Genomic DNA, 27,549 nt, shown 5'->3' with positions numbered 1-27,549 from the left:
CGTGGCGCAGGCGCAGGGCGGCGGTGAGGGAGGCGCGGCCGCCATGTTGGATGAGGGCGGGAGGGCGGGGCGCGGTCGCCATGGAAACGGCGAGGGCCGCGCCTGGGGCGGGCAGAGCCGGGCCCGGCTGAGGGGACCGGTAACGGCTCCGTTCCGGAGCGTGCGGAACGGGCTCGGTTCCCGTTTCCAGGAGCAGGTTCCCGTTTGTCCCTAAGGGCACAAAGGGGAAGGTCAAAGCCGTGTGCACACGGGGTGAGAGCGGGCAGAGAAACGGGACCTTTTAGAGCTGACAGCGCCAAAGCTGCAGGGATCATGGCGTGTGCTCGGTTCCGGGTCTTCGCTGCCTTCAGATCCTCTTTTCAGCCTCCTTCCTCCTGCCCGTTGGCTCCCGGTGAGTTCTCGCCCAGCGCATGGCGTGCTGAGGCATGGGATGAGCAGGAGGGAGCAGCGGCACACAGCACCAGGGGTGGCAAAGCAGCCCTGCGTGCAGCGCTTATTAAACCGTCTTGGGGTTACTGCCTTTGGTAAATATCCGTGGGGCAGGCTTTAAAGCCTCGTCTGGCTTTAATTACCTGGGCAAATTTTCCTCAGGATTATATCGACCTCAACTATGTCAGCGTTTATTGAGGCCGTGTTCCTGAGGCTTTCCCCATTAGGTGCTAATGGATCCTGGCTAATAGTCAAGCCGGATTGACCACCGGAGGGTGCCGGAATACCACAGGTACCTGGCGAGAGGGCTGGCGAGGGTAACACCGGCTTCGTGGAGCAAAAATCACCATGGCCCCAATCCAAAGAGATCAGGGAACGTGCTTGAGCAATTGCATTCCCAACTATCTGCTTCCCTGGGCGCGATTCACTCCACGTTACAGCTGTGTTTCTATACGAGGCTTCAAGCAAAGGGTGCTTCTGCCCACGACGATGCCCTTCCTGCAGGAAAGAAGAGCCAAGCACCTCTTTGCTTCTATCCCTCAGGCCCATGATGGGGATGGGCACAGCCATCCCTCGCCATGGCTGTGCTGGAAAGCCACGTCGTGCTGGTCGAGTGTGTCTTGGTGCCTCTGGCTCTCCATGTGCATCTCATGCATGTATGGCTGCGGGCAAGAGCAGCGTTTAGGGCCCAAGGCAGGCTTCCCCTGGGCCAAGAGCTGCTCTTGGCTCTGCCCCTTCCTTCTTCCCTCTGGCTGCAGAAAGAGAAGCACTGGAAAATGGCACTGGAGGTTAACGTGCCGAAAAGAGCCCCTGGGTAAGGTTGGAAGGAGCCAGGGGCCGCACCAAGCAAGGGATGCCGTGGTGGGGAACCCCCCTGGAAGTGCTTCCTTAGCACAGTGCTGGGCTGAGACAAAGGGGAGGTTTCTTGCTATGGGATTAACTCTTCAGGCAAGGCTTGGAGCCAGGTATAGGCTGAGGTGGTGTCCACATCCCATTGGCTTTGGGAGCAAAGAGGCTAGGAACAAATCACTGCTGATCTGAAGCACCAAGGTATTGGGTAGGGAATAGCCACCCAGTATGGCATGGATGGTGCCCTTTGCCTGCCTGTGCTCAGGCCAAGGTTGTGGTGTGGGTCACCTGGCAGGAAGCACATTGTCCCCAGGGCATTCCTGTGCATCTCAGGCTTGCTGTTCCTTGGAGGGACATGACCTGGCAGGCAAAAGCTGACAATGAAGGGCTCAGGCAGAGGCTGCCAGATCTGGAGGAGGCACTGGAGCAGGCACAGAGACAAGTGAGACACTCATGAAGCTGAGGGCAGAAGTGGGAGGGGACAGCAGCACAAAGCCAGACAAGTCTACCCCACCTTCCCCTTTGGCCTTGACCACTCAGCCCCAAACCACCCTGCTGTTGGCTAGCCCTTCTGCCTCCTATGCTGTCAGCACACAAAGGCTCTGCACATAGACTCATACAGATGCCTGTATTCAACACATGCAGAGATTCCCCTGCTTCCAAAAGGCATTCCCTTGCCATCTCCATTAGTGCTCGAGAAGGGGCTGCTTTCGGCAGGGGTAAAACCTCAGGCAGAGGTTTGCGGTCTTTGCCACATGCAAAACTCCGCTCATTTTCACTCTCCCACGCTCCACAGAGAGGTAAAACTTTCCCTCCAGGGCTTCCCCTTGCCCCCAGCATCGTCACAGCACTGCCAGGCAGGGAGCGGATGCAGATAACTGCTTCTGCTGTGTCACGAAGGTGACACAAAAGGGTGTGTGATTAAGAAACACTCTCAATGACGCTTGTACACCCCAAGTCCTCTGTTGAGGACCAACAGAAGTCCTTACAATGTTAAAAAAGTATGAAATTAGCTTCCTTTAATCATCCTTTCGCTGTAATTAACTAGGAACAATATTACACTGGTGCCTAGAATCCCTCCTGGCCAGCTCGAAGGTGGCCTGTGCCATCTGTTAGTCCTCTCTTCATCTGCCATGTGCCTTGTGTGCAAGCACCAAGCTGTGTCTCCTCGCACTGTCCCGCTGGGTGGGAATAAAGGGAGGCTCAAAACCCCAGGATGGTTTATTCATGGGTATAGAGTATGCCACGGCCATAGGAGTAACTGCAGAGATGAGCAGGGCTTAAGGTGAGTGCTTTGTGATGGCTTTGGTGGATAACACAAAGTTACCTCATTTGCTTTGGAGACCTCTCCTAAACATGGCTCTGAAGCAGTTTTTCCTATGCTTTAAGGATCTACAATTAACAGATGAGGCAGAGGCAAAAAGAGACACAAACACAACGGAATCGTTTTTAACCTGGCTTGATTAATGCTGTCAAGTTGCACATCTGAGTGTGAGCTCAGTGGGACTGTTGCTTTTGTTTAATACCACAAGACACCTCAGTCTGGATTGTTGCATTACAGTACAAATAAAAACCAGAAACAAAACCACATCTGCATCATACAAGGTGAGAAGAAGATGAGAATTCTAAATATTTACAGAGAAGGGCAAGGGGGGAAAACCACAAAAGATATTTACATAAAAATACAGGAGCTTGTCAGCATATACATTTTACACCAGTTCACAAAAAAAGACACTCTATAAATTAAAGTGAAGGGAACTCCAAAGGGAACCCAAGACTTTCTGCGAGGTTTTTCCTCTCATGCGGCTCAGGGAAAGAAAACTCAAGTCTTTTACAGCAGGAAAATGAACTGCAAAACAACCCTTTCCTCCTCCCTCCCCACAACCGGATGAGGCAAGGCTCCACACACGCAGGTTTTACATCTGTTGAGACCAGACCATGCCTTTCACCGTTAGGGATCTGCAGCACGAGGCTCTGGGGAAACTGCTGCTCTCCTAAGCTGCCTCTAAGGGAAGCAAAACAGGTTCTCATCCACGTTTCCTAATGCTTTCAGTCAATGTACTGATCACCAGAGTAAGTGTGAGGGTCTGTCCCTTTCTGGAGGTAGAGAGGAACAGCAGGTTTTCAAGTTGGTTTTGGTTTGGTGCAGCAACTTACTACCGCTGTGCAATCCTTACTGACCCCCCCCTTCAAACGATGAGCATAAAGTCAGGACCTCTGGAAAGACATAGGCACAAAGCTGTGGGTGTTTTGTCTGTGCATATAGATTTCACCTGATAAGACTCTTTAAAAGGGAGACATTAATGCCTTACTTAAGACTTCATAAGGGTTAGGTCCTCATTACCCAACATCTGCACTCCCCCGGCTCTAAAGTCTCTGCTCTGAAGCAGAGGTGACAATCCAGTGTCACCTGCATGCGTTAGGGAGAACCTCGGCTGGAAATCTGGGAAGTGGCAATTTCAGATGCAGACAGCTTGTGTCAACTTAGAAGGGTGTTACTTAACAACATAGCTGCTTGTCGTATCACTGGAGATAGGGTTAGGCAAGGAATTACTACTCGGAGCAGAACGGGATGTGCAGGAAGAGTATTCTTTGCGTTGCCCTCCCATTTCTCTGCTAGGACACTAAGAACTGAACGACCAACTCAGAGGTCCTACTCACACATCTGGTGTAAACCCCCCTCGTCACTCTGATGCATGATGCCCCCTGTAAGCTCAGCTATGATTTGGGGATGTTTTGACTTGATGCTGACTCAGTTGATGAGGATGAGGATAACCACAGTACAAAAGGACTGCATAGTTCACTGTATGGCTTTGTGCGGGGTGGATGCGGGATGCCTAAATTGTTTAAGCCATGGGCAGTAGCTACACTAAAAGAAAGGTGCTGGTGTACTATTCTCGGGGAAAAGCTGGTGCCTTAGCCTTGGTTTCTGTTTGCCTTTTTGTCCTTGTGGCTCAACACTAACGTACAGCAGTTACTTCGGGTTCTTGGAGAGCTTGCAGCCCTTGAAGTACGCACTGATGGGGCTGTGTGCAGAGGGATAGTAAGTTCTCTGCTGCCTTTTTTAGATGGAGACCTTATTCTCAAGAAGAAGGCTGTGTGTAGCAGCCACCTCACTTCCAAAAGCCCTTTACAGCTTTTCCTTCCCATGGGGAGACAGGGTACTTGGCACCTCACACAATGCACCGAGCTGCAGGGCCCAGGCTCAGGCAGGAGTAGTGACAAGCCCATAAGGAACAGAAGTTGTCTAAGGATGGCACTAGAGGGAGACAGTGGCTTTGAGCAGGAAAATCCAGAGAGGCATTGACAATTCCTGAGAGCTGGGCTCAGCTCCCTCATAGTAGGATAGTCCTGGTTAACCTAAGGCCAAAATGGAGGTTAGGAGAGTTGCTGTGGGGCAGGAGTGGGGAGTTAAGGCTTCCACAGAGAGAGAGGGTTGACCTCCAGCTCTCATTACCTGAATCCCAAATAGCCTGAACCAAACATGTTGTTCCCTGCTTTGACTGGAGGCCTCAGCAGGTAACTTGGCAGCTGTGGGGAGACTGTACTACAACGCCTGAAGACTGCTACTAGTCCTAATACAACACACGCCTCTACTGAGAGAGCAGGTCCTCACAGCGGACTCGCTTGGTGCGCTTGCGCTGAGGAACCCGAACAGGTCAGCCCTTCCCTATGGAGTCAGCTAGCAATGCCCAATGTGGCTCACCTCATGGCCCCTTTCTATCTATTCTTGTTACTTTTCCTCCACAGAAAACATTACAAAACCCTGACCCCTCTCACCTGCTGACGACTCACAAGGAGATGGTGGTAACCTGGCTCACAGTGCTGCTTTTTCCTTTATCCCATTCCCCCCCTGCTGCCAGATTTAGCTCTGTAACATGGCAGAATGACTCTTCTCAACACGATGTTTAAACCAACAGCACTGCACCATGAAACAGGACCATGAGGTGGTGCCACTGAAACAGCCCCAGATGGGGCTACATGATGAAAAAGAAGTTAAAGGCTGGGTAGCAACTAGAAACAGGTTTTCCTTAGGATTTAAAACAGCCATGGAAGTTCTGTCCTATGATTGTGAGCTTTAACAGCTGTGTGCTGACTGCAGAACCTCCAGGGTTTTAATAAAACATTAAAGAGGTTCAACACGGGTAGAAAAGCTCTTCCTTCAACCACACGGAACAGGAATGGCCTTGGAATTTCTTGGTGAACACGTAAAAACTAACGCAGTCTCAAGTATTGCTTGCAAAGCCCTGCCTAATGAAATGGGTGTGCTTTATCTATAAGGTGAGGTTGTAGGGCATCCTGGGATGCCCATTTTTCTTCTCTTTGACAATATGGAAAGCTTTTAAATACCTAGGACAACGTGGTTAGTGTATTAGAGAGTGCACTGACCTTCTGTCCCTACTGCTAACTGAACACTGGTATGAGCTTCGACTGCAATACGGGAGGCAATGCTATTTCACAGCGCACAGACAGCACATAACTACTCTGTATGTGCCACAGCTTCACAGGGATCCCCTTGCCAACACAGAACTTAAAGGTTACAGAAAACCATGTCCTGGAGCCCTTCCTTGAGGTCCACAGGAGCATTCCCTGATCTAAGAGCTGCAGAATCTGGCCCGGGGCTAATAGCTGGTCATGCAGGTAACTCGGCACTTACACAGTCATTCCCAGCTGGTGAGTCTGGCTCCAATTTACAAGCTGGACAGAACGCTAAAGAGACTTTATAGTATTGTTTTGTAGAGATGATGCTGTCTGGCCAGCCACAACACAGCATCACATTGTCTGGACCGGAGACAGCCTAGCAGTAAAGAGGAATTGGCATGAAATGGGTGTGCTGTTCCCAATGGGTGTGCATGGTTTGGTGTGGTTTTGTGTTGTTTCTTTTGGTATGCGAAATGCAAACTGCCCTACTTGGCTCCCATAGAAATTGCAAGTAATTGATTTCTTGTCGTCCGAAACAGCTTGGAAGTCAGCAATTTAGAAAGTGTGTTGTATTCTGAGCTTGCTTCAGAGCCTATTCCACAGGCTTCAAGTGAAAACTGGCTCCCACCCACTTCAAAGCAATTGAAATGGATCCACGAGGCCTAAGCACTAATTTTCAAGGGAGACCTCAGCATTTATCAGGAAAATACTTGGGAATTCTTCCCCCCCCATCCAGTTCTTGCTGTGTAACCTTGGGAGGGGGGGCAGAACATTGGTTTTCCAAGGCCTGTATGGAGCCCCTTGCTGAGAAGCTGGCAGTGGGAAGGGAGAAGAGCTGCATGCACAGTCCCTCATGCATGGGGAGGACGCGGCGCTAACCGCCAATGGCAAAGGTGGGGAAGGACAAGCATTTCCTACCCTCCCTGCCCCAACAGCATCTCTTTCAGCTCTGCCCAGCCTCTCTGGCAACATCTGTGTGCCAAGAGCCTGCCCTATCATTCCAGTTGTCTCAAAACTACATGGAAAAGCTCTATCTCTACTACATAAAAACAGTGAGTGGCGGGGCTGGGGTGCTGCAGGGGGGTTTGCTTTGCTCATCGGGGCAGGACTGGTTTGTGTTTGTGGGGTTTTTTTTCCATCACTGAAAAAATAAAACAGTCCACTGTCCAGCAGAGGCTGCTTAGACTCTATCCCACCTTCCCCCCCACCGACTCACTCGACGTGGACCTCTGTTTCAGGCCTCTGCAAACACAGCTCCGTCGGGAGGAAGGCTCCCTGGCCGAGCGCCGTGGCATAAGTTCTACTGTGCACATGGGTAAAACTGGGGGGCACAAACCCCCCTCCTCCAACATAGCCCCCTCTTTGGTGCTGAGGCATGGTATGGTAATCCTCCAAATTATCATACTGGGACACCACAGTCATAGTGCTTTGGCGTTTCCCAAGGGTTTGGTACGGGTAGAGCAGGGCTGAGTCCCTCTCCATGGGGTCGGGGTGCTGCATTCTGAGGCTGTGGCTCCGTTCGGGCTTGGGCGGCGGTGCCATGGGGGAGGCAGCGTGTTCCTCTTCCTTATAGCAGTCTCTGGAGTGTTTCTCCATGGACGTGGTGGGTCTGCCTCGAGACCTCTCCAAGTCCGGCCTGTCCTCTGCCAACCTCACCTCCTTGTGGTTCAGTCTCAGGGTCTCCTGGTTCACCGGGACGTACTTGCTGCCCGCGTGCTGGTAACCGATGGGCTCAGAGGGCTCGGGGCCACCTTTGGGCCTGTAGTCGGGATAAGGGGGCCCGTTTTTGGGTTCAGAAGGCTGCCTATGGCTCGCTTCCTGCTGCAAGTGCGTCCTGTGTTCGGTTGTGCCGCAGCCTGGCTCGTGAAGCTTCCTGTTCCGGATGCTGCTCTGCTTCTGGGGAAGGGACGGCTTCTCTGACTGCCCATTCCCATAGGCCCCGTGGTAGTGGGCTCTCTCCAGCTCTGGCTCAGGGTGCTGCATGTAGTAACGCTCCTCACCCTCAGGCGTAGCTGCTTTGGCCGGGTACCTCCCCTCCTTCCCTTCTGCCACAGTGAGCAGGCCAGTTTTCCCAGGATCTGACTTGCTGCGCAAGTGTATCACATCCAGTCCTCCCAGATCCTCCTGCAGCAGTGGGGCCACGTTATCATACTGGGACATCACCGGCCCTTTCACCTTCTGGCGCGTGCGGCTCTCCCGGCGAATAGACTGCATGCGGTACTTCTCCATGTCCTCCAGGTCCCAGGACATGTACATGTGCTTGATGTCTGGGGCAGGTGGCACGTCTCTGCTGATGAAGCTGTGCTCTTTGCCTGCAAGGTGACCGATGAGGCCACCCCGAGGGTAGGCTGAGAAGCTGGGGTAGCGGTACAGGCCCTTGCTCTGCAGCCGCGAGGCATAGGAGGCAAAGTCTCGGCTGGGCAGGGGGTGGAAAGGCCGGACCCGCACGGTGCTGTAGGGATCCAGGTCGTAAAAGCTTCCATCAGCAGTGGTGTAGTAAGAGGATGCAGAAGAGCTGGAGTAAGGGCTGTACCGGTAATGTACCCGCCCGTTCTCAAAGTAAGGCTGCAGCTGAGTTACGTGGTAGTCGGAGTGGGGCTGATATGGCTTGTACTGATAGAGGGGCCGCGGGCAGTACACTGGCTCATCATCCGGAGGGACCTCGGTCCGTGAAATGGGAACAGAGCGGATGGCGGAGGCAGCAGGGGTGGGCACGTGCAGCGACTGCACCCTCCGGATTGTGGGGTAGGGTGGAGCATCCTCGGCATAGCCGGCGCTGCGCAGGCCCGTTGGGCTCACGGAGGACACAAACTCTCTGCGAGGCTTGGAGTGCAGGGCAGAGGTGCTCTTCCCTTGGGTGGTGTAGGTGTTGTAGCGAGTGCCTGCGGACGCGGGTGTCTCGGAGCGAGGAGGGTAGGCTTGGTGCTGGTCGGGCTTGCTGTGGTACATGTGTGGAGGAACGCTCTCGGGTCTGTACTGGTGGACGGAAGCTGGCTTGTGGTGCAGGTAGCTGTCTGGACCAGAGGGCTCAGGGATGCTCTCTGGCTTGGGATGCGGCACGTACACGGTCTGCAGGGAAGCGTGCTTGGGAGGAGGGGGCGGTGGTGGTGGTGGCAGCAGGGCTTCCTCCATGGAGGAGGCCAGCATGGAGGAAGAGAGGAAAGCGTGGTAGTTGGAGTTGTTGATGGGGTCTGCGTTGTTCGAGTGCATGGCGGCAGCGATCTTGCTCTCCAGCGTTCTCACAGGTGGGACAGGGGGTGTGAAGCCGTAGGAGGAGTGAGTAGGGACGGACTCAGAGCGCAGGTGCAGCGGGGGAGCCCTCGTCATCTCCCGAGGCTTTTCCACATGGCTTTGGTGACCCGTGGGCACGGAAGAGGAGGAGCAGCGGGTGGTGGAACTGCCTTCTGAGACAAAGCCAGGCGTGGGCTCCGGTGGCTTCTCAGCTGCGGTTGTGCCCCACACCTACCGAGAAAGAACTGGTTAGACACAAGTCTTCCCCGTCCTGTTCTGTACCTAAAATCACAGGCGCTCGTACAGATTAGTTCAGTTTAAGTTCTGGCTTGCTCTGGAGAGCTAATGTGCTTCTGGAAAAGAGGACATGCGGAAGCTCACCCCCTCCACTGGGAGCAGGGGAGCAAGGAGCTGGTGGTGCCTCTGGGAGGTGTTGGGACCCACCACAAGTAGCAATCTAGGGCAAGGGGAGAAGCTGTCCGTCTATAGCAACAGGTTAAAACTTCTATACAGTGTTTTGCTTACAAATACACTTAGACAAATGCAAACGCAGCTGGAATTCAACTCCTCACACCCTGGTGAGCAGATCAAGTGATACAGCAGAAATCCCTTACTTAAATGTGGCTATGGTGCTTAAGAGAGGCTGCAGCAGCTTGGATTTCTGAGTGGATGTCTAACCCTCATGCAACGAATCTGAGGGTATGGTCAATCTCAGTGCAGAACCCTAGAATCCCAGGTTAGAAGGGACCTTAAGGATCATCTGGTCCAACCTTTCGAGGCAAAGCAGGACCTCAGCTAGATGTCCCAGCACCCTTATCTTGGAGTGCCCAGTGTTGGGGAATCTGCACAAGAGAGGATGCAGAAGTTCTCACTTGGTTCTGAGCACTTCTGAACTAGCATGCCCTGTACCAGTTACCCCAGCAGATACCTTTTTATTTCCTTAAAGCCAAGGGCAGCAGTTCAGTTTGGATATAAGGAGGAAGTTCTTTACTGTGAGGGTGCTGAGGCGCTGGCACAGGGTGCCCAGAGAAGGGGTAAATGCCCCATCCCTGCACTGTTCAAGGCCACGTGGAACAGAGCCTTGGGCAACCTGCTCTCGTGTGAGGCATCCCTGCCTGTGGCAGGAGGTTGGAACTGGATGAGCTTTAAGGTCCTTTCCAGCCCAAACCATGATTCTATACTGGGGTGTTCCTGAGGAAATCCTGCCCTGCTTTCCTCTAAGCCTGGCTCTGGTGGGATTCCCAGTATCCTGTGACTCCCCTGCCTTGTGCCATTTGGAATGGGACTCTCCCAGAGCTGAGCCTCCTCTGATTTCAAGCCCACGCAAGGCTGGGGGGGGAACATGCACGCACCTGACTGGAAGCACTGGGTGCTTTAGCAGAGGCCACCGGCACTTGTCCCGTCGCTGCCTGGGGATCGTGGCGCTGCGCCGGGGCGGGCTGGCTGCTCGGTGCTGTGCGTGGCGCTGGCACCGCCACCTCCGCCTGCGTCGTGGTGGCACCCGCCGGTCCCCGCTGGGGCTCCGCTGCTGCTGTCTGGATGGGTGCTAAGTATGGCAGGGAGGCCGGGGTGCTTTTCTCCCCGGCACTTAGGACAGGAGGAGACTGAAGCTTGTCATCGGCTGTGCAGATGGGAATGTGGTGCTTGTCCCCAGCCCCAGAGGTGCGGAGCTGGGGCTTATCTACAGGCAAGTCTGCTGCGGGTGGCTCCCAGTCAGGCAGTGCACCAGGAGGGTGGGGGGGGGTGTGCTCCCAGTCCCCAGCATGCGAGGGGAAGTGGTCTTGGTCCCCCGGTTTACCAGGATGGAAGCTGGACTGCTCCTGCTCTGCATCTCTGCTGCCAGGCACGTCCCCAGGGGTGTGGAGAGGTGGAAGGGGGTCCTGGCTTCCAGGTGCACCCGGTGGGTGGTTCTGCTCCCCGGGTGTGCTGCTGCTACCTTGGAAATCCTGCTCTACTGGTGCACCCGTCTGGAAGTGAAGTCGGCTCTCGGGCAGACCAGTATAGAGATGGAGCTTGTCTGGAGCACCGGCAGAGAGATGGAGCTTTTCTAGAGCTGTGCCAGCTTCAGCCTCTCCATAATTTGTGCTTTCAGCATGAGCATCTCCTGGCCTTTTCTGAGAGTGGGCGGACGCTTGCTGCGCAGACTCGGCTAACGCTAGGGCCAGCATGCGCGCCGCGTTTTTCGGAGGAGGAGGAGGGATAAGAGACACAGAACTGACGGGAACAGGATCCTGGGGGGAGTCGAGGGCAACTGCTCCTAATGGGGGGAAAATCGAGAGAGAGAGTTGATTTTACGTTACCCAATAAGGAGAGTGACCTAACCGTAATGCCTACTATAGAAAAATAGATGCTTTCCACACTTATTCACAGTGGCCGTTCCTTCTGAGGTGAAACACGACTTAGAGCTCGTGTCTCACAATGCTGCTCAACAGCACAGCAGTTCATCACAAAAAGGGGGGGAAAAAACCGCAAGAGATTGTCTAAAGGCTCCTCTTGCATTTCTAGAGAGGTAGGAAGCAGAGAATGAGATACCCTTACACAATTTTGATCATAAGGTTTTAGGCGAAAAGGTCCCTTCTTCGAGTGCTGGCGGACTTTTAATTTAACAAAGAAAAGTCTTAGGTGGTCTATTGGCTGCAATGGTTTAGAAGGACATGCTAGAGGTTTTCACGTATGATGGGATGGGGGGGGGAAAAAGCGGTATATAGAGTATTATGTGATTTGTGTGATGTAGGGAGAAGGCAGAGGTTAAGACCTTACTGATCTGCACAGCCCTGCAAGACACTTGTGATCAGAACTGACGGGCAATCCCCTCTCCTAAAAGGCACGCAGAGGAGGATGTTTCTGAGAGCAGGTCCCCTTTGGAACTTAAAGAAAGAATGGAGGAAAATGCACTGTACCTGGCTGTGTGTGTCCAGTGGGTACAGTCTTATTCTGACTGCTTGACATTGGTCTCTCCCCTTCTTCTGGCAACTCTGCTTTGCCAGCAGCCACTAGCTGCGTGTGCTGTAGCTCTTGATGGTCTCCTTCCCCTGTTCCTGTTTCACTGTTTTTCAGGGGCAAGGACATCTGGGTTGGGGACCTGTTTGTGATTTCAGTCATGCCAATCCCTTTGCTCCAGCTGGAAGCAGAGGAGTTTCTGGATGTGACGGGCACTGCCCCAGTGGCTTCTGGCATGCGGCTGGGCAGCGCGAAGGAGACGGGTTCTGGTGTAGTCAGTGGTGGAGATATGATGGGTTTCCGGCCCATCTTGGGTGAGAACGTGGGGGGTTTGCAGCTCTTCTCTTCCGTGGGGCTCAGGTCCAGAGTGAAGAAGGGACTCATCTTCTCGTGGAAAGGGGAGACTGGCTCAGAGCTCGTGGCACTGCCTGGTGTCTGCGACTGGCTGCCTGATTCTAGATCTTTCTTTAGTAGGCTTGGCTTCTCCTTATTTAGGCCAATGGACTCCAGCAGGGAGGTACTGCTATCCAGGCACTCGGACTCTGCTTGGGGTGGGCTGCACTGAAAAGACATAGGGTCAAAATCCAGGCTTGCGACTCCGATATCGGGTGGGCTCAGGTCAACATCTTCAGCAGACCGAGGAGAAATGAGGGCAGGAACGTGGATGAGCCCCTCGTCCCCATCGCTGTCATCGTGGGGAAGGTTGTCGTAAGAATTGCAGCGATTCATGTTTCCCAAGAGCTCTCCGTTGAAGGAAGCAGACAATGCATCGCTACTGGACCTAGGTCTTCTGGGCCTAAAGAGTTTAGATTCACCTAGAAAAGGGCAGAGAGAGATGGGTTTGTGTCAAACCTTATTGTCCACGAGGTGACGGTTTGGTGGTCTTTTTAAAGTAGACTTAAGGCGGTGTGCGAGATGCTCACCTGCTCAACTCTTACACACAAAACCAATGTAGTTAGCAGTAGCTCTTTATTGTGCTTGCTCAAGCACTCTGGTCTGATTTAGTCTGGAACTAAGCTGTGTGCACAAGCAAAACTAGTTTAAGTGCGCTGTAGAGCTAAGGCTTTCTCTGTGATACCCATCTATGTTGGGCACAGCTGCTTCATTAGTTAGCAAGTCCAGCTTTTACTGGAGGGCTGGAAATGAAAATCAGCAGTCAGTAATGCCAAACTGCCTTTTTAAATGCACACAGGTTAAAAGGGCAGGTACAACTCGTCTTACCATCAACAGCATGCAGGGAGGTGAGCGATTCTTCACTCTTAGCTGAGCGAAGAGTCCCGCTGTCTCCTCGTCCACCTGAGGGAATGCAGCAAGACAGGGAAAGGCTGAGTTAGGGAATTGGTTTATATCTGGCCATGTAACACTGGCAGGAAACCCGCAGATGGGTTTCCAGCAACGGTAACAGTTGTGCTTGTTTTAGAGGCTGCGGAAAAGTAACCCACCTAAATAGTACCTGCTGCAGACGACAGGTTGGGAAACAGCCCTCCCTTCCCTCTGCTGCAGGCCCTGTCTGGAGGTACCCATGGTAATGGGCTGGCTCCTGCCAGCACACAAACCCCCTTAAAAATGGGGAAGAAGGTAACATTTACACAACTTGTTTGATGAGCACTAAACAAGTATGACCTCAGCACGCTGAGAGGACAGCCATAAGGGCATGCCTAGCACGCGTTTCTTATACTACAACAGTCTTAATTTGGGAATGGCACCAGGTAAAAGATGGGATAAAAGTCCTCGCTAGCCGCTGTTTAGGGATTTGTGGTGTGTTTTACCACAAGAATATACTGTTGCTATTTTAAATGGGGAAAGAGACAGTAAACTGTACATGGAAAGGGCTGAGAATTCACCCTATGTACGTCGGATGTGGCTATAAAAACCTGTTGGGTGCCGCCTCTAGTTACGCTTTTGGGGTGAAGCTGTCTGTGGAAAAGTGACTTTACTTACTCTAACTGGTGTCTTGTGAGAGCAGCAAAGGGAGACAGAACTTATTATTTCATAGTAAGTGTCATAAGGAATTACTCAGACTTATTACAGTGTAGTGACAGGACAAGGGGTAATGGGTTAAAACTTAACAGGGGAAGTTCAGATTGGATCTAAGCAGGAAATTCTTTCCTGTGAGGGCGGTGAGGCACTGGAATGGGTTGCCCAGGGAGGTTGTGAGTGCTCCATCCCTGGCAGTGTTCAAGGCCAGGTTGGATGGAGCCTTGGGTGGGATGGTTTAGTGTGAGGTGTCCCTGCCCATGGCAGGAGGGTTGGAACTGGATGATCTTGAGGTCCTTTCCAACCCTAACTCTTCTATGATTCTATATAGTCTTTCACAAGCTCCTCTGAGGAGAGCGCTAAGAGGTGTGTGCTCTAGATCTGAGCTAATGTGAGATCCATGGAGGGAAGAGAGCAGTTAGCTGAAGGTGTCATGCACGGCTCGAACGCTAGAAGGAGATAAAAGCACACTGCAAATCTGAAGTATTCCCTGCTTCGGGAGCTGGGTCTGCAGCCTCACCTGCCAGGGCTATGGCTTTCATTTCCGAGGGCTCGCTGGGATTGCGCTGCAGCTTGCGCTTGGACACGGAGGAGGATTTTCCCAGGTTGAAGAAGGAACGCCAGCTGCCAACTGGAGACTTCTTCATCTTGCTGGGAGGCCTTTTCCTGGAGCGAGAAAACAGGGCAAACTGCTGCGGGGGGAAGCTGCACTTAGCTCCCGTTACTGGTCAGTTGCTATTAGCACTGTCTGGTTTACTGAGCTTAGAAACAAGGCCTCTTTCCAATAGCTGAGGATGTTTCTTGTTTCTATAGCTCAGCCTTGAGGTGTTGCTGGGTAAATTTCTGGTGTGGTGCAGGTGAGCTAAGCCCCATGCTCATACAGCACGGCAGTGAAGGAATGGCTTTTATTTAGCTGGCAGATGCACCAGCTCTCTATGAACTGTGAAAGCATCTCTTGCTGATGCTGTAAAATCACATCTGCCTCCTCCCACTGCCATATTTAGTGCCATCGCATCCATTCAACTGCTCCATTTCGAGCGGAACCTGGATTTGTTCCAGGCACTCAGTCCTGAAACCTGGAAACTCCCATGTTTCCAGGTGTTCACCCCCCTTACACGTCAGTGTGTGTGATCTCTATGCATCACATACAACACAGCTTTATACGTGTAATAACCTTGCTGAAGAGGTGGCAGTGGCACAGAAGTGACATGGCGAAACTGAGTCCAGCAGACAGCTGATCTGAGCTGAATCCTCACAGAGTCCAAAGCAGGTGGAAAAACTGGCTATGTTCCTCCAGGTATGATTAGTGTAAGTCAATACCGGCAAGTTTTTGCTGTGCTAAAACCCCCAACCAGTTATGACACGTGCTGGAAAGGAAAACTCATCCCTACCTTTCGGATGGGAAGTCTATGACTGTGTGGAATTTCCCCTGTAAAGCTGCAGGGCCTTCTCCCACTTCGATGTATTTGCTGTCTGCCACGATGGGAGAGTTGATCTGGGCTTGTGTCCGTGCCTGCGCTTCCTCCAGCGTGAGCAGCTTGGTGGAAGGAGAGGACACCAACAGAGACTTGGGCCGTGATAAAGAGCTGTGCCCTGCAAGGCAAAACCACAGGCAAGAGGAGAATCAGAACACAGCAGTACAGAGATCAAAGCCCTGCTCTGTGTGTCTAGGGAGGTGCTGTGTTTTCCTAAAGCTTTGTTATTGCAGCCACTGAAAGACGTGGTCAGAATAACCCTTTTGTAGAGGTATGGTTATGACAAACACAAATACACATAACTGAGAGCAGCTTAGTGCCTTTTAAGAAGCAGGGAGGTTAGAAACATGAACATAAGCCTTCCTTAAGCTTCACGTGCATGCAAAAGCCTGTAAAGAAAGCTATGGGTTTCTTCTTACACAGTTTTGGTCAGCCCCAAGTTCCACCTCTTGGTGCAACAGAAGTGGTGTGAGTTAAGGGGTCGGGGGAAGGATGCCATTGCATCTACACCCTGGTTGGTTCCTTCCCTACAGCACCTCTTGTGCAGTGTATGTGTTTGTCAGCTGTAAATGCTATCCCAGGTGAAGTTTGGGTTCCAGCTCTCTTTGCCTTACCTGGAGTGGCTTAAAGCAGGCTTGGGAATACCACTTTCACCTCTCAGGGGTGGAAGGGGGAAGGAAGCCATGCTCAAGAGCCAGGCTCCTGGAAGCACTGAAGAGATGCTGCCTTGCCTGCTCTTGCCTCATCTGCTGTCAAAGAGCCTGCGCCACCTCCCTGCCAGATTTGTGTCGGAGCACACTGACTGTGAATGACCAAGTCACTGAACAATTAGCTGAATTTCCATGGTCCACTCTAAGCCTGGATAATCATTTGGCTCTGATTCTTAGTGTGCTTATCTTGCCCTGGCAGTGCTCAGCCTGCTGTGGCCTATTCCTGTTCAGCCAAGTTAACCTCTGGCTCTTCTTGACTTGAAATTGCCCTCCAGTAGGAACAGAAGCCGGACTTGGAGCAACTCTGCTGTCTAAGAGGAGTTGTTTAAAAGGGGGAGCAGTAAATACACTGGAAACCCAGCTATCTGTACTCCACAGGTGGTTGTACCTGCAAAGGATGAGTACATTTCATAGGAACGGCAGGTTATCAAAGCAGATGGTACAGGCTGACTGCTGCTTAGGAGTAGTAACAGCTCGTGGTACCTAAGTTTGCTGAGCTAACAGGGAGTAAACTTCCTTGATGCAACTCTGCTCCTTTTCAATGGAATGTGCATACTTACAGCAGAAGCCAAAGCATTCCCTGTTAAGTTCCTTACTTACTCTGTATTCCATTACTGAACACAGAAAGCTTGCTTTAAATTGCTTTGCTTCTCTTTATGTTCTAAGGTGCTGGTGAGGGTGGACAAATCAGGCATGGTATGGTACTGCAAGGCAGCTCGAATGGACATGCAGGAGCATCCTTGAGGATGGTTTTAAAAAGAAAGGGAAGGGAGCAAGGGGTGCGAAGGTTCAGGAGATTACTTGCAATTTCTCAGTGCTAGAACATAAAAGTAGCAGCCAAACATTAAGATGCATGCTTATGTGGAGCATCCTTGGCTTCTATGAAAGGTGCTAACAGCAGTTTCTAACACCAGGCTGCATTTGCCAGGTTCTAACATCGCGACCCTAGAAATATGTCCTTTAGCTTATAGAACAAATGCGTTTTCAATGTCCCAGATGCCCATGAAGTGCCTGCTACCTCTTTTGATCAAGGTGCAGCTCCTGGAGGAAGCCACTCACCTGCTCCATCCCGTATGACTGAACTGAGCTTGGAACTGAAGAGGACATCCACGTGGTTCAAGATGAATTCCACGACCACTGACTGGATGCGCACCTCCATGAAGGCAGCGGTTCCACTGAAGCAGGCAGACTCTATCTGCTTTGATCTGAAGAGAAGGCAGAGGAAATGAAACACCAACAGCCAGAAGAACACTTGAAGATGTGCTCCCTGTGGGTAAGGCTTTGGCATGTCGTGCCTGGTTCCTAACGCAAGACTTCAGGGGTAGGGATTGTCTCCCACTGACCCTGCCAAGCCATTACCCCAGTATTCGCAGGAGCAAACTCAAACAAGACATCATTTGACTGCTTGGGGGTGAATTGCCAGCAAGGAGAAAAGAGCCTACCCTAATTAAGTGTCCATAGGGGAATCTATGACTCAGGTTTCTCACATTTCTCAGGCTGGACACAAAAGCAGTCCAGGAATCAGTGTAACAGGGGCTACGTCGTGGCTGAACTACATTGCTGGGTCAGGAGCTGGCCTCGAGCTTGTGCTTCGTTCCCATTAGCAGGTTTCAGAGGAGGAAAAAGAGCACATTGGATGGAGGAAAGGAAGCTCTTTCTCACCTGCTGAAAGCTGTGATTTTGCTGGAGAGCAGCTATCTGCTTTTATGTAAATAGAAAAGCTCATCCTGTATTGAAATGGGGGAGAAAAGCCGAAGAGTACCTCAGGAGGTTTGGAGCCCAGACAATCGCTAAGTTCTTGGTGTGCATGTTTGTGATGGAGCAGTAATCAGCAAGACGAGCCAAATGCCTCATTAGGAACTCCAGTGTCCTGGAAAAGAGGAGATAGGCCAATGTTCAGCACGGATGAGCAGAGCCGTGCTGTGGCTTACAAAACAAACCCCACTTCATTAGTTTCTTTTGGTTTGACAGCTCCCAGGAAAGAAAACATCGCAGGATGTACCCTAAGAGGGATGGTGAAGTTGTCTTTAGCAGATAATTACACTGGGGTGGGGGTGTCTGTCCTCGTTTGTGTAGGCTCAAGGAAAAGCCACTCAGTCCAAGGGCTGGATCCAGAAGCAGAGTGCCCTGGAAATTCACTGCTTGGCTGCTTCAGTGTAACACTGTGCCACAAAACTCTGCTGTGTCTGAGTCTACTGGTGAAATGACTGGCTCCAGGGCTCTTGTACATACATATAAAGGTTAAACTTCACAGGGACAAGGCCTGGAGTGAGGATGGATGTTTCCAGCTGGAAATAAAACAGAGCTCTAGCACCCCATGGAACTTCTCTGCATAGAGCAGGGCAACAATGAAGTCTCCCTCTTTGTACACTGGTTTCCATCCTGGTGTCTCCCATGTCCCCCCTCTAGTCTAGGGCTACACCACACACAGAGGACCCATGAGCTCCGAGTCTTTGCTCACCCCCGTAAAATGAAGAGGCATTTTAGGGAAAAGGTGGAATGCGCTAGAGAAAAGGAGACCACTTGTGAGAAGGTCCCCTTCAAGGCCCTGTCCCCTTGGTTAACATATATAGAGTATTACCATTAGTAATGTACACCAGCTAGCACACAGTTATAGCTTATAACACATTAGTTAACAATGATTCGCTCAGATGAATGCCCATAGAGTTAATTACTGATATTGAAGTAACATATAAGACAGTTAGAGCACAGCAATGGCCCAGCTAACCACCATACATTACAATGACTCAAACAGTCATAGTATCTAATCACAAACACATTTTCATACCCCATTAAGCTGCACAGAACCCAAAAACAAGATCAACAGATCCCCTCATTTCAATATATTAGCATAAACTAGAATACATTATCATAAAGCCTCATACTACTGAATAGAGTCGGGCGGGACATGAGATTAGCTGGTCCCCTCATTTCAATTTTAGCATAAATTATCATTCATTAACATATTTTTTTAATATTTCTGCCTAAATCTGCATAGAGTCAGAACATGGAAGGTCCTCCTTATTTCCATCTATTAGCATAAATTAGTATCATTAACATAAATTTCCATGTATATGTATAAATCTGCATAGAGCTAAACCCCAAGATCACCAGATCCCTTCATTTCAATGTATTAGCATAAATCTGAATAGGGTTCGATCACCAGATTCCCTCATCCAAGTACATTTGCATTTACTTGGATAAATTAGCATATATTAGCATAAATTAGCACTGGTTTACTTTGCTTTATCTTGTTGCTTGCTTAGCATTCTTTACACAATAAGCAGTTATCGATATCCAAATAACTTTAGGAGCTGCATGCAGCCATTAGAATACATAGGTGATGAAGAGAACTTAGCACACCCCATTACAACACTTAGTGACTAAAAGACTCATTCTCATACACTATTATATTAGTTAGTAATACCAATCACCAGCTTTTTTTGTATCTAATGCCTTTTTACCATAACTATTAACATGGCCTTGAGTATTAAACACAATTACTTACACTCTAATAACACAAATTAGTAACTAATTTGTGAGTTACACAATAACTCACAAATTAGTTAATAATAAGTTGGAATATATTATAGTTAGCTGGTGTTTTTTAAACCCTGTATTATAGTTAATCTACTGCAACCCTGTATTTGCCTCCAAATGTCGTTTCCAAGGCAGGCAAACAAGACTATGCAGAGGAGGTAGTGTTGGCTAAGGAGCAAACTTGGGCTAGAACCCATCGTGCCACCGACCTGTAGTGAGGAGGGGGCAGCTGCTGGATGACATCATGGATTTTCACCAACCGTTCCTCATCTGTAGCAGCAGAAACAGCATCCTGGAACGAGACGGGAAGGGATTTAGCTGCGAATAAGACTCAATACCTGACGCGTCGTCTGGATCCACGTGGCCTCTGTGGCAGTGAGGTGGATCGTGCTGGTCTTTGCCTTCTGGGGACAGAGCAGCACACAGATAATGTGAGAAAGGTCAAGTACATCAAGATCTAGGCCACTTTCTAGCAGCACAGAATCAAAGAGGTTAGAAAAGACCTTTAAGATCATCAAGTCCAACCGTTCAGGACAACTCACGCTGGCACCTCAGTACCTATAGTAAGAAAACTGAAATAAAGACTTTCAGAATCAGCCTTTAAAATGGAGCCTTTCAGCCCAGATGTTCAAGAGGGAACAAGAGGTGGGGAAGGTCCCTTTGTGCTCTGAAACAGGGATGAAAAAAGGGGGAAGAATTGAGGGACTGACTGGTTTTAAAGCGACTTGATAACGCGGGTGCAAAACAAGCAATTTTAGATGCACTGCCTGGGATTTGGGGCTTATTTTATCCGTGTATATAAATGGGGGCAAAAATACAGAGCTGGACATGAATCAGTTTGTTCTGCTGTTGAATGGGGACACACACAGAGAAGCAGGAATGAGGCAGCAATTATTACTACAGGTGAGACTGGAAAGAGAAATCCGCATTCCCTCCTTCCAGCAAGGCTGTAAAGCATCACCTTTAAAACAACTGAGCCATTCCTTACAGAGGGTTTCCAGCTCCAAGCACTGCTTGCCTCTAATCCCAGTCATGTTCAAGTAATCACTGGGGGCTGGCAAACGATATAGGGGAATTCTTACTTATGTCCCAATAGCCTCGACCTGGGGCCCCACAACTGGAATTGAGATGTGGCACAGGGGACAACAGCACATGGTAGTGCTAAAGGGGGAGCAGATTGCATCTAAAAACCCCAACTTAAGCAGAAGTAAGACAAAGAAAGGTGCGCGTGAGAGAGGTTCATCGTCCTGCTGGATCCTCTTCAGGGCTTCTCCATGTGGATGAAGTGGAGCTGAAGTGGAAAGCCAAAAGTACTTACTGAGAACTTCTCATAGAGCTGGTAGGTCAGCAGAGGGTTCGGGAGCTCACGGAAGTACAGTTTGCAGAGGGAGCCCACGCAGTGGATGTCCTGGATGTAAATATCCTTTGTCAAGTCAGGGATCTGCTCGGAGTCAAACTCGTGGCTGGAAAGGAGAACAGGACAATGGGCAAAGGGGGTCGGAAAGGAGGGATGAAAAGGAAAACCAGCGCAAATGGCAGTCAAGAAAAGCGAGTAGTTCCTGATAAACAGGAAGACATGAACCCTTAGTGCCCAAAGCCATGTGCCCGATGGCCATGGTGCTGCTAGAATGGAGCTTTCCATAAGGAAGACCTTTTTGGTTTGACAAGGCATTTCCAGTTAGTTTTCCAACTGACTGCCTGGCCTGCAAGCCCTACTGCTGCGACAGGGCTCTTCCCAAAGGCTGAGCGTGTCTTCCACAAGCACAAAGGCAATGCGAAGGCTTAACTGTGACTGGGGGCTGCCTGGTGGGGCACAGTGCCCAGGTCTGAAGGGAAGCTGCTGTCCCTTTGCATTGCAGAGGCTTGGAAATCAAAAAGAGAAAGCAATGCCCAGCAGCAGTGCTATCAGCACAAGGGAAACGCCTCTGCTAAAGGGGAATGTGAGCCAGGAACCACATGAAGAAAATCCCTGAGCATTCCCCTGGTTTTCCAAGAGAGAGGAAACCCCAAATGACAACCATTTATGAAATATGGTTTTATGAAATATGGAGCTGCTGGAATATGTGCATGGAAAGTGCTGGGTTGAATCAGGAAGACAGACTGGCAGGGGCCGCAAGAACATAGCTGCTCCCGCTGAAGCTGCGCTCCCCTACGAGGGGCTTTAAGCTTTAAACCAAACCTGCCCATCAACTGTCTACATTGAAACCACAATGTCAGGGCCTTGGTGGCATCAGCCCCGGCCTCTCCCCCATGTCCAAGCCAGGCGATTTGTAGCCAAGATAAAATGTGCCTTCAGCACAGCCCAAACACAGAGCTCACCTCTCTGCTGACAGAACGGAGCCCATTTGTACCAGGTGCATTTGCAACTGCAGCCATCACCCCTACATCCCATACAGGGTGAGGAAGCAGCTCCTGCCTTCCCTTAGACACAATGATGTGTGATGGAAGCCGGACTGAGGGACAGGAGGGGTCTCTGCTGCTTCACACCAGAGGGTGAAGAGCCCATCCCAGCGGGTCAGACATGGTGCCCTTACCGCAGTTTCTGGATGTTGGATGCAATCCCGGACAGACGATATATCCCATCCACAATGCCATGTTTCTCAATGAATTCAGTGCAGCTCTTGAGGACCTGTGGGACTAAGGAGCAAGTGTAGCTGGTTAGTTGAGCGTGTGATTAAAGTCCTAGTTCAGGCTGCGGTCTTGTCAGATGCCATACACTAAACCCAGCTGAGCTATTGCTTTAGTTCTTCCTTTAGTTCTTAGAGGAGAGAGTCTGTAAGGAATTTCACTTTAGGAACTGGTGTGGAAAGCGGTCAGAGGTTTCCTTTGCTCTAAAGAAATGCCAGGATGTGAATCAGGTTGAACAGAGTCAACTGTGGTCAAGCAGAGGCAGCGCAGGTCCCATCGCACCTCCCACAAGAACCATGGCATGAAATTCCATGCCAGGAGAGCTACAATATTGAGTAAAGACACAATATTAGCCCAAGATTTCTTTTGTTTGCAAATCTACACAGGATTAACCCTTACCCCTTGGCTTAAGCAAAGGCAAACATGAAGGAGATGCTACTTTCTGTACCAGAGCCAGGCCAGTTTTAGCTTTTACCACCGATAGTTTCCCCCGCTAATGTCTACCAGAGCGTGAGTGGATTTAGAAGCTACACAATGTGCCCCACTCACAGAAGCTGCAGACAAACCAGGCTATGGCAGAATGGAAAGAATAAGCCCAGAGGCTATAATTAGGTGTCAAGTTAATGTTCAAACCGCTTCACCAACCAATTCGTTCCAGCTGACTTCTCAGCCTCATGCAGCACCCACTGCTGGAGCTATCTGCGCACCCTTGGAAGCTGACGAAGGAGCAAATCCCTTACTAAAAGGGAGATAGAACTGCCCTGAACACCGAAGGAAAATCAGGACTGAGCTCTTGTGAGCATCAGCAAATCTTCATGGGAAAAGCTCAGATCCCGGTGGATCCCTCCGCAAGCTCCTGTGCTGATCTGCGTTTATCCTTACGCTAGATGACAGGTCTGATCACTTCGCCACGTGACAGATCCTGAACAGGTCAAGTGGCAAATCCCCTTCCATCAAGCAGCAAATGCCATCTGTGAGCCCATTCTCCTGCACTCGGATGCTCTGTGCTTCCCCCCTCTGCAGCCTGAGGAAAGACCCATACTAACGGGTTCCCTGGCAATCAGCAGGTGAGTCCTGAGCACAGGGCACTGGTGCTGTGCACCCGAGCACAGGGCCCAACAAAATGGCCCTAAATTCTAACCCTTTCTGCAAAGAGATTCAAACCCTCCAGGCTTCCTGGAGCCCCTTTAGGCACTGGAGCTGCTCTAAGGTCTCCCCTTAAGGAGCCTTCTCTTCTCCAGGCTGCCCCAGCCCAGTGCTTGAACAAGCCCCTAATGCTCAGCTCCACAATCCCAAAGACTTTAACAATCCACATTTGAATCTTGTTGGGGTTTCCCATTGAAAGAAATACATAAACAAATAAATACATAGCACATTCCTGCCCAATTCCTACCAGGAGACTGATAATGCCCAGGAAGGGTGATGCACACACTGTGTGTGGGACCTTCCAGAGCTATGCACCGCTCCAGGGCCTCATCCCCTGGGGTTTATGGAGCTGTGTCAACAAACAGCACGCTGCGAACAGTGTCTGCATGGTATTTATGGTATTTGAGCTGAGCAGCAACCTGTTGTGACAATGTGAACCAGGTCAAGGGACAACAGGGGGAAGGGTGAGGGATGCGACACCTACGATATGCTTCCCAAAGTACTTACGTGTCATGGACACAGCCAGAATAATGAATAGACACTGAAAAGCTCCAGCAGACCTGCTCGATGCATTTCCTAATCTGGTTACCAGGACGAGCTGTTCTTTAAGCTAAATATATCATGGCAGCAGCATGGGTATTTTGGGGGAATTCTGCAGGGTTGGAGAAGTGGCTGCAGCCCGAGGAGGGCTATAGCTATACCTGAAGGCCTTGGCTGGAATGGTGACTTGATTGTTCTGAGTTCTGAATGTTTAACAATTCCATGTGTGTTCAACCTCCTCTGCCCTTTGAGTCCCAAGCCCTCCAGCTACATCCTTATCTACATGTAGAGACACACACCTGGAGGGGACCATGTCATGTAAGGATGGGATGACAGCACAAGCCAAGACTTGACTTTATAACAGTGGCTTCTGGTTATCCTGCCCCTCTGCTCTGCTCTCGTGAGACCTCACCTGGAGCATTGTGTGCAGTTCTGGTGTCCTCAACATAAAAAGGACATGGAACTGCTGGAACAAGTCCAGAGGAGGCCACGAGGATGATCAGGGGCTGGAGCACCTCCCGTATGAAGACAGGCTGAGGAAGTTGGGGCTGTTCAGCCTGGAGAGGAGAAGCTGTGTGGAGACCTCAGAGGAGCCTTCCAGTATCTGAAGGGGGCCTATAGGGATGCTGGGGAGGGACTCTTTATCAGGGACTGCAGTGACAGGACAAGGGGTACCGGGTTCAAACTGAAACAGGGGAAGTTTAGATTGGATCTAAGGAGGAAATTCTTTCCTGTGAGGGTGGTGAGGCACTGAAATGGGTTGCCCAGGGAGGTTGTGAGTGCTCCATCCCTGGCAGTGTTCAAGGCCAGGTTGGATGAAGCCTTGTGTGGGATGGTTTAGTGTGAGGTGTCCCTGCCCATGGCAGGGGGGTTGGAACTGGATGATCCTGAGGTCCTTTCCAACCCTAACTATTCTATGATTCTATGACTTCTTCAGGCCTCTCTCCCTGCCTGTGGCATAAATCCCTCTGTGAACTTGCCAGTTCAGAGCCCGATTCCAGCTTCTGGATCCCAGACCAATCAGAAACGTAGCACTGGGCATTTCTTCTCACAGGATGGAGTAGCATCTACACTAAAATTCCCTAACACTAATGTTAGTTAATTGTGGTTTCCTGCAATTCTACCAACCAGGCTCGATGACACACGTGGTCTGCATCAAGAGCCATCGAGGCCTGTCTTAGCTCAGCACCCAGTTCCTGATGACCACCACAACCAAGCCACTTCGGCACAGGGTAACACACAGAATATGCCTCCAGCCCCGGTAATCTCTGCTCAGGAAGCCTCAGGGCCCACCAGAACTGGTGTCTGCGTTTGTTAAACCCAGCACAAAGCCCTTTCCATTTCCATGTTCCCAGGCAAATAGCAAAACTGTGCTAATGGGGTTGGGTTGACTCCTTCCCTGAGCAATATTCCTTCAGCTTTAAGGTTCCTTCCAGCCCAAACCATTCCACGAGCGAGTCTGTACTAAAGCTTCAGGATCTATTTCTCATGAAAGCTCTGCAAAGCACTTTCTGAAGCAAAAACCTTGGTGCAAAGCAACTCCCTTTTGTGGTCCAGGCCATCACAAGCAGGGATTTCACCTGCGTCTTCTTGGATTCCAGGACGTGCCCTGTGTTTACAATTCAGTCTAGGGTTTGAAGAAAGGAAAAGGGGGGAAAAAGCAACAAATCTGTAAATATTTCTAACTTTCTCCTTTCCAGCAAAGTTTGCTTCACTTCTGGTTTGTTCTGCTCCATTTCACTCTCTAGCAGCAAGAGAGAGAGGGCAAAACGGCTGCATTTACCCTCTGAAACATCCACATAAGCCAAATACTAAGACTCAGCTGTCCTGAATTCCAAATCGAGATGGCAAAGACCCAAAGCCAGCCAGGCAGACGTTTATTATCATGAAAACTCTTAGTAAATGGGACTCCTCACATTAATAGTAGGAACCAAAGCGACAACACAGACATGACCGACCTTACCCTTGAGCTAAGGGGAACCAGGTCTTTACAGATCCATGCCAAGATGCTGCCCAACATCTCATTCCTTATGTTCCTGTTCTGGTCACGGCACTCTCCCTAGCTCAAATCTGCAATAAATTAGCATCAAAGGCAACTGCATCACTCAGCTGTAGCCAGGGCATGGCTCGAAGGAACAGGTAACACTGGAGGACCCCCGATAAGAAGCACTGACACAGGGTGCTCGTTTTATTTCTTATAGACTCATAGAATCCCAGCCTGGTTTGTGTTGGAAAGGACCTTAAAGCTCATCCAGTTCCACGGGCAGGGACCCCTTCCACTGGAGCAGCTTGCTCCAAGCCCCTGTGTCCAACCTGGCCTTGAGCACTGCCACGGATGGGGCAGCCACAGCTTCTCTTGGGCACCCTGAAGCCATAGAGTGCTCTGTTTCGACATACTCAGAGGCACAAACGAGGACATGGCACAGATGCTGCAATGCAGCACTTCACCAGCTCCCACACCAACCAAACACAGCCTCTGCAAGCACAATTCTTTCTAATTGGGGTCAAGCTAAATTTAAGTTCGATTTGGTTTCCTTTGAGAGGAGAAGAAAAACAGGGGAAAAAAAGTCTCCCTACCTCCAAAGGGAACACGGCCTCTACCTGAGCCAGAGGTTACACTGAATGTGCTGCACAGAATCACAGAACCCCAGCCTGGTTTGGGTTGAAGGGACCTTAAAGCCCATCCAGCCCCAACCCCTGCCATGGGCAGGGACCCCTTCCACTGGAGCAGCTTGCTCCAAGCCCCTGTGTCCAACCTGGCCTTGAGCACTGCCAGGGATGGGGCAGCCACAGCTTCTCTGGGCACCCTGTGCCAGCGCCTCAGCACCCTCACAGGGAAGAGCTTCTGCCTTGTATCCAAGCCGAACTACCCCTGTTTCAGCTCAAACCCATCACCCCTTGGCCTGTCGCTGCAGTCCCTGATGAAGAGCCCCTCTTTAGGCTTTGGTAATGAACATAACTCCAGTCTGGTTCAACACTGCATTTCTGAGGCGCACGTGAACACCTTGCTGCTCATTTCAAACACTGCTCCCATAAAACTACCTGGTTATGTTCTGCTTATGAGGTGAGGAAGCCGAGCTCTTTGCTCTCTCCAGTTCCACCCAGGGTCTGCTGTGGCATCTCCATCCCCTTTCAGCAGCTGCCTCCAAGACATTAATGCTATGGGATGAGGGAATCTTAAAGCGCTGCTCATGCACGGAGCCTGGTTCACAGGAAAACAGCAACATCTCCACAAAACCAACCCCAGGATTACATCACTTGGAATACAGGTCAGAGAGCTGAATCACACCCAAAACCAACCCTGCTGTGCGAAAAGGAGACATGCGCCTGTTAGCAGCATCCAAACTGGATCTGTTCCACTCCAGGGAGTTAGGAAAGAGTTAGTAACTCAAGGCTGAAAGCAACTGGCAGCTCCTCAGGTGAAGAGGCCTCATTAGCCCCACGCAGCACAGTCACTCAGGCACATGTGATGGGAGTGACCAGAAGAAGACTTGAGTTCCCCGAGACTGTCAAACAGGAGCTTCTGGTGGACTCAGAACAATCCAGTTCAGCTCAGGATGTGTCTTTTAATGCTAAATGCAACGCACACCAAGCCGGGGGAAGACGTCATCACGGAGGGCAGGGATAAGCTTTAGTTACTGCTGACTTTTGCCTAGCTAAAA

At 50.7% G+C, this 27,549-nt stretch overlaps 1 protein-coding gene and 1 long non-coding RNA gene across 6 annotated transcripts in view; one reads left to right on the top strand and one right to left on the bottom strand.

Moving 5' to 3' along the window:
• Window positions 1–93: 93 nt before the first annotated feature.
• LOC136023182 (uncharacterized) lies at window positions 94–26,565 on the top strand. Its single transcript, XR_010616511.1, has 3 exons — window positions 94–391; window positions 17,066–23,268; window positions 25,019–26,565. It is a non-coding gene; the product is annotated as an uncharacterized LOC136023182 (long non-coding RNA).
• The window catches only part of ARHGAP32 (Rho GTPase activating protein 32), a 139,754-nt gene continuing 114,926 nt past the window's right edge, over window positions 2,722–27,549 (bottom strand). For all 5 annotated transcript variants that reach the window (XM_065697384.1, XM_065697381.1, XM_065697382.1 and 2 more), the window contains 11 exons: window positions 22,108–22,210; window positions 20,892–21,036; window positions 19,783–19,865; window positions 17,796–17,903; window positions 17,093–17,238; window positions 15,240–15,441; window positions 14,369–14,514; window positions 13,093–13,167; window positions 11,832–12,686; window positions 10,284–11,188; window positions 2,722–9,162 (listed from right to left, as the gene is read on the bottom strand). In XM_065697384.1, coding sequence (XP_065553456.1) covers window positions 6,913–9,162; window positions 10,284–11,188; window positions 11,832–12,686; window positions 13,093–13,167; window positions 14,369–14,514; window positions 15,240–15,441; window positions 17,093–17,238; window positions 17,796–17,903; window positions 19,783–19,865; window positions 20,892–21,036; window positions 22,108–22,210 — 5,018 coding nt within the window. In that variant the 3' untranslated portion in view covers window positions 2,722–6,912. The remainder of the gene's footprint in view (window positions 9,163–10,283; window positions 11,189–11,831; window positions 12,687–13,092; window positions 13,168–14,368; window positions 14,515–15,239; window positions 15,442–17,092; window positions 17,239–17,795; window positions 17,904–19,782; window positions 19,866–20,891; window positions 21,037–22,107; window positions 22,211–27,549) is intronic.

The sequence above is a fragment of the Lathamus discolor genome, chromosome 17, assembly GCF_037157495.1.
Source record: "Lathamus discolor isolate bLatDis1 chromosome 17, bLatDis1.hap1, whole genome shotgun sequence".
Classification (NCBI taxonomy): Eukaryota; Metazoa; Chordata; class Aves; order Psittaciformes; family Psittacidae; genus Lathamus; species Lathamus discolor.
This window is presented reverse-complemented; position numbering and strand designations above follow the sequence as displayed.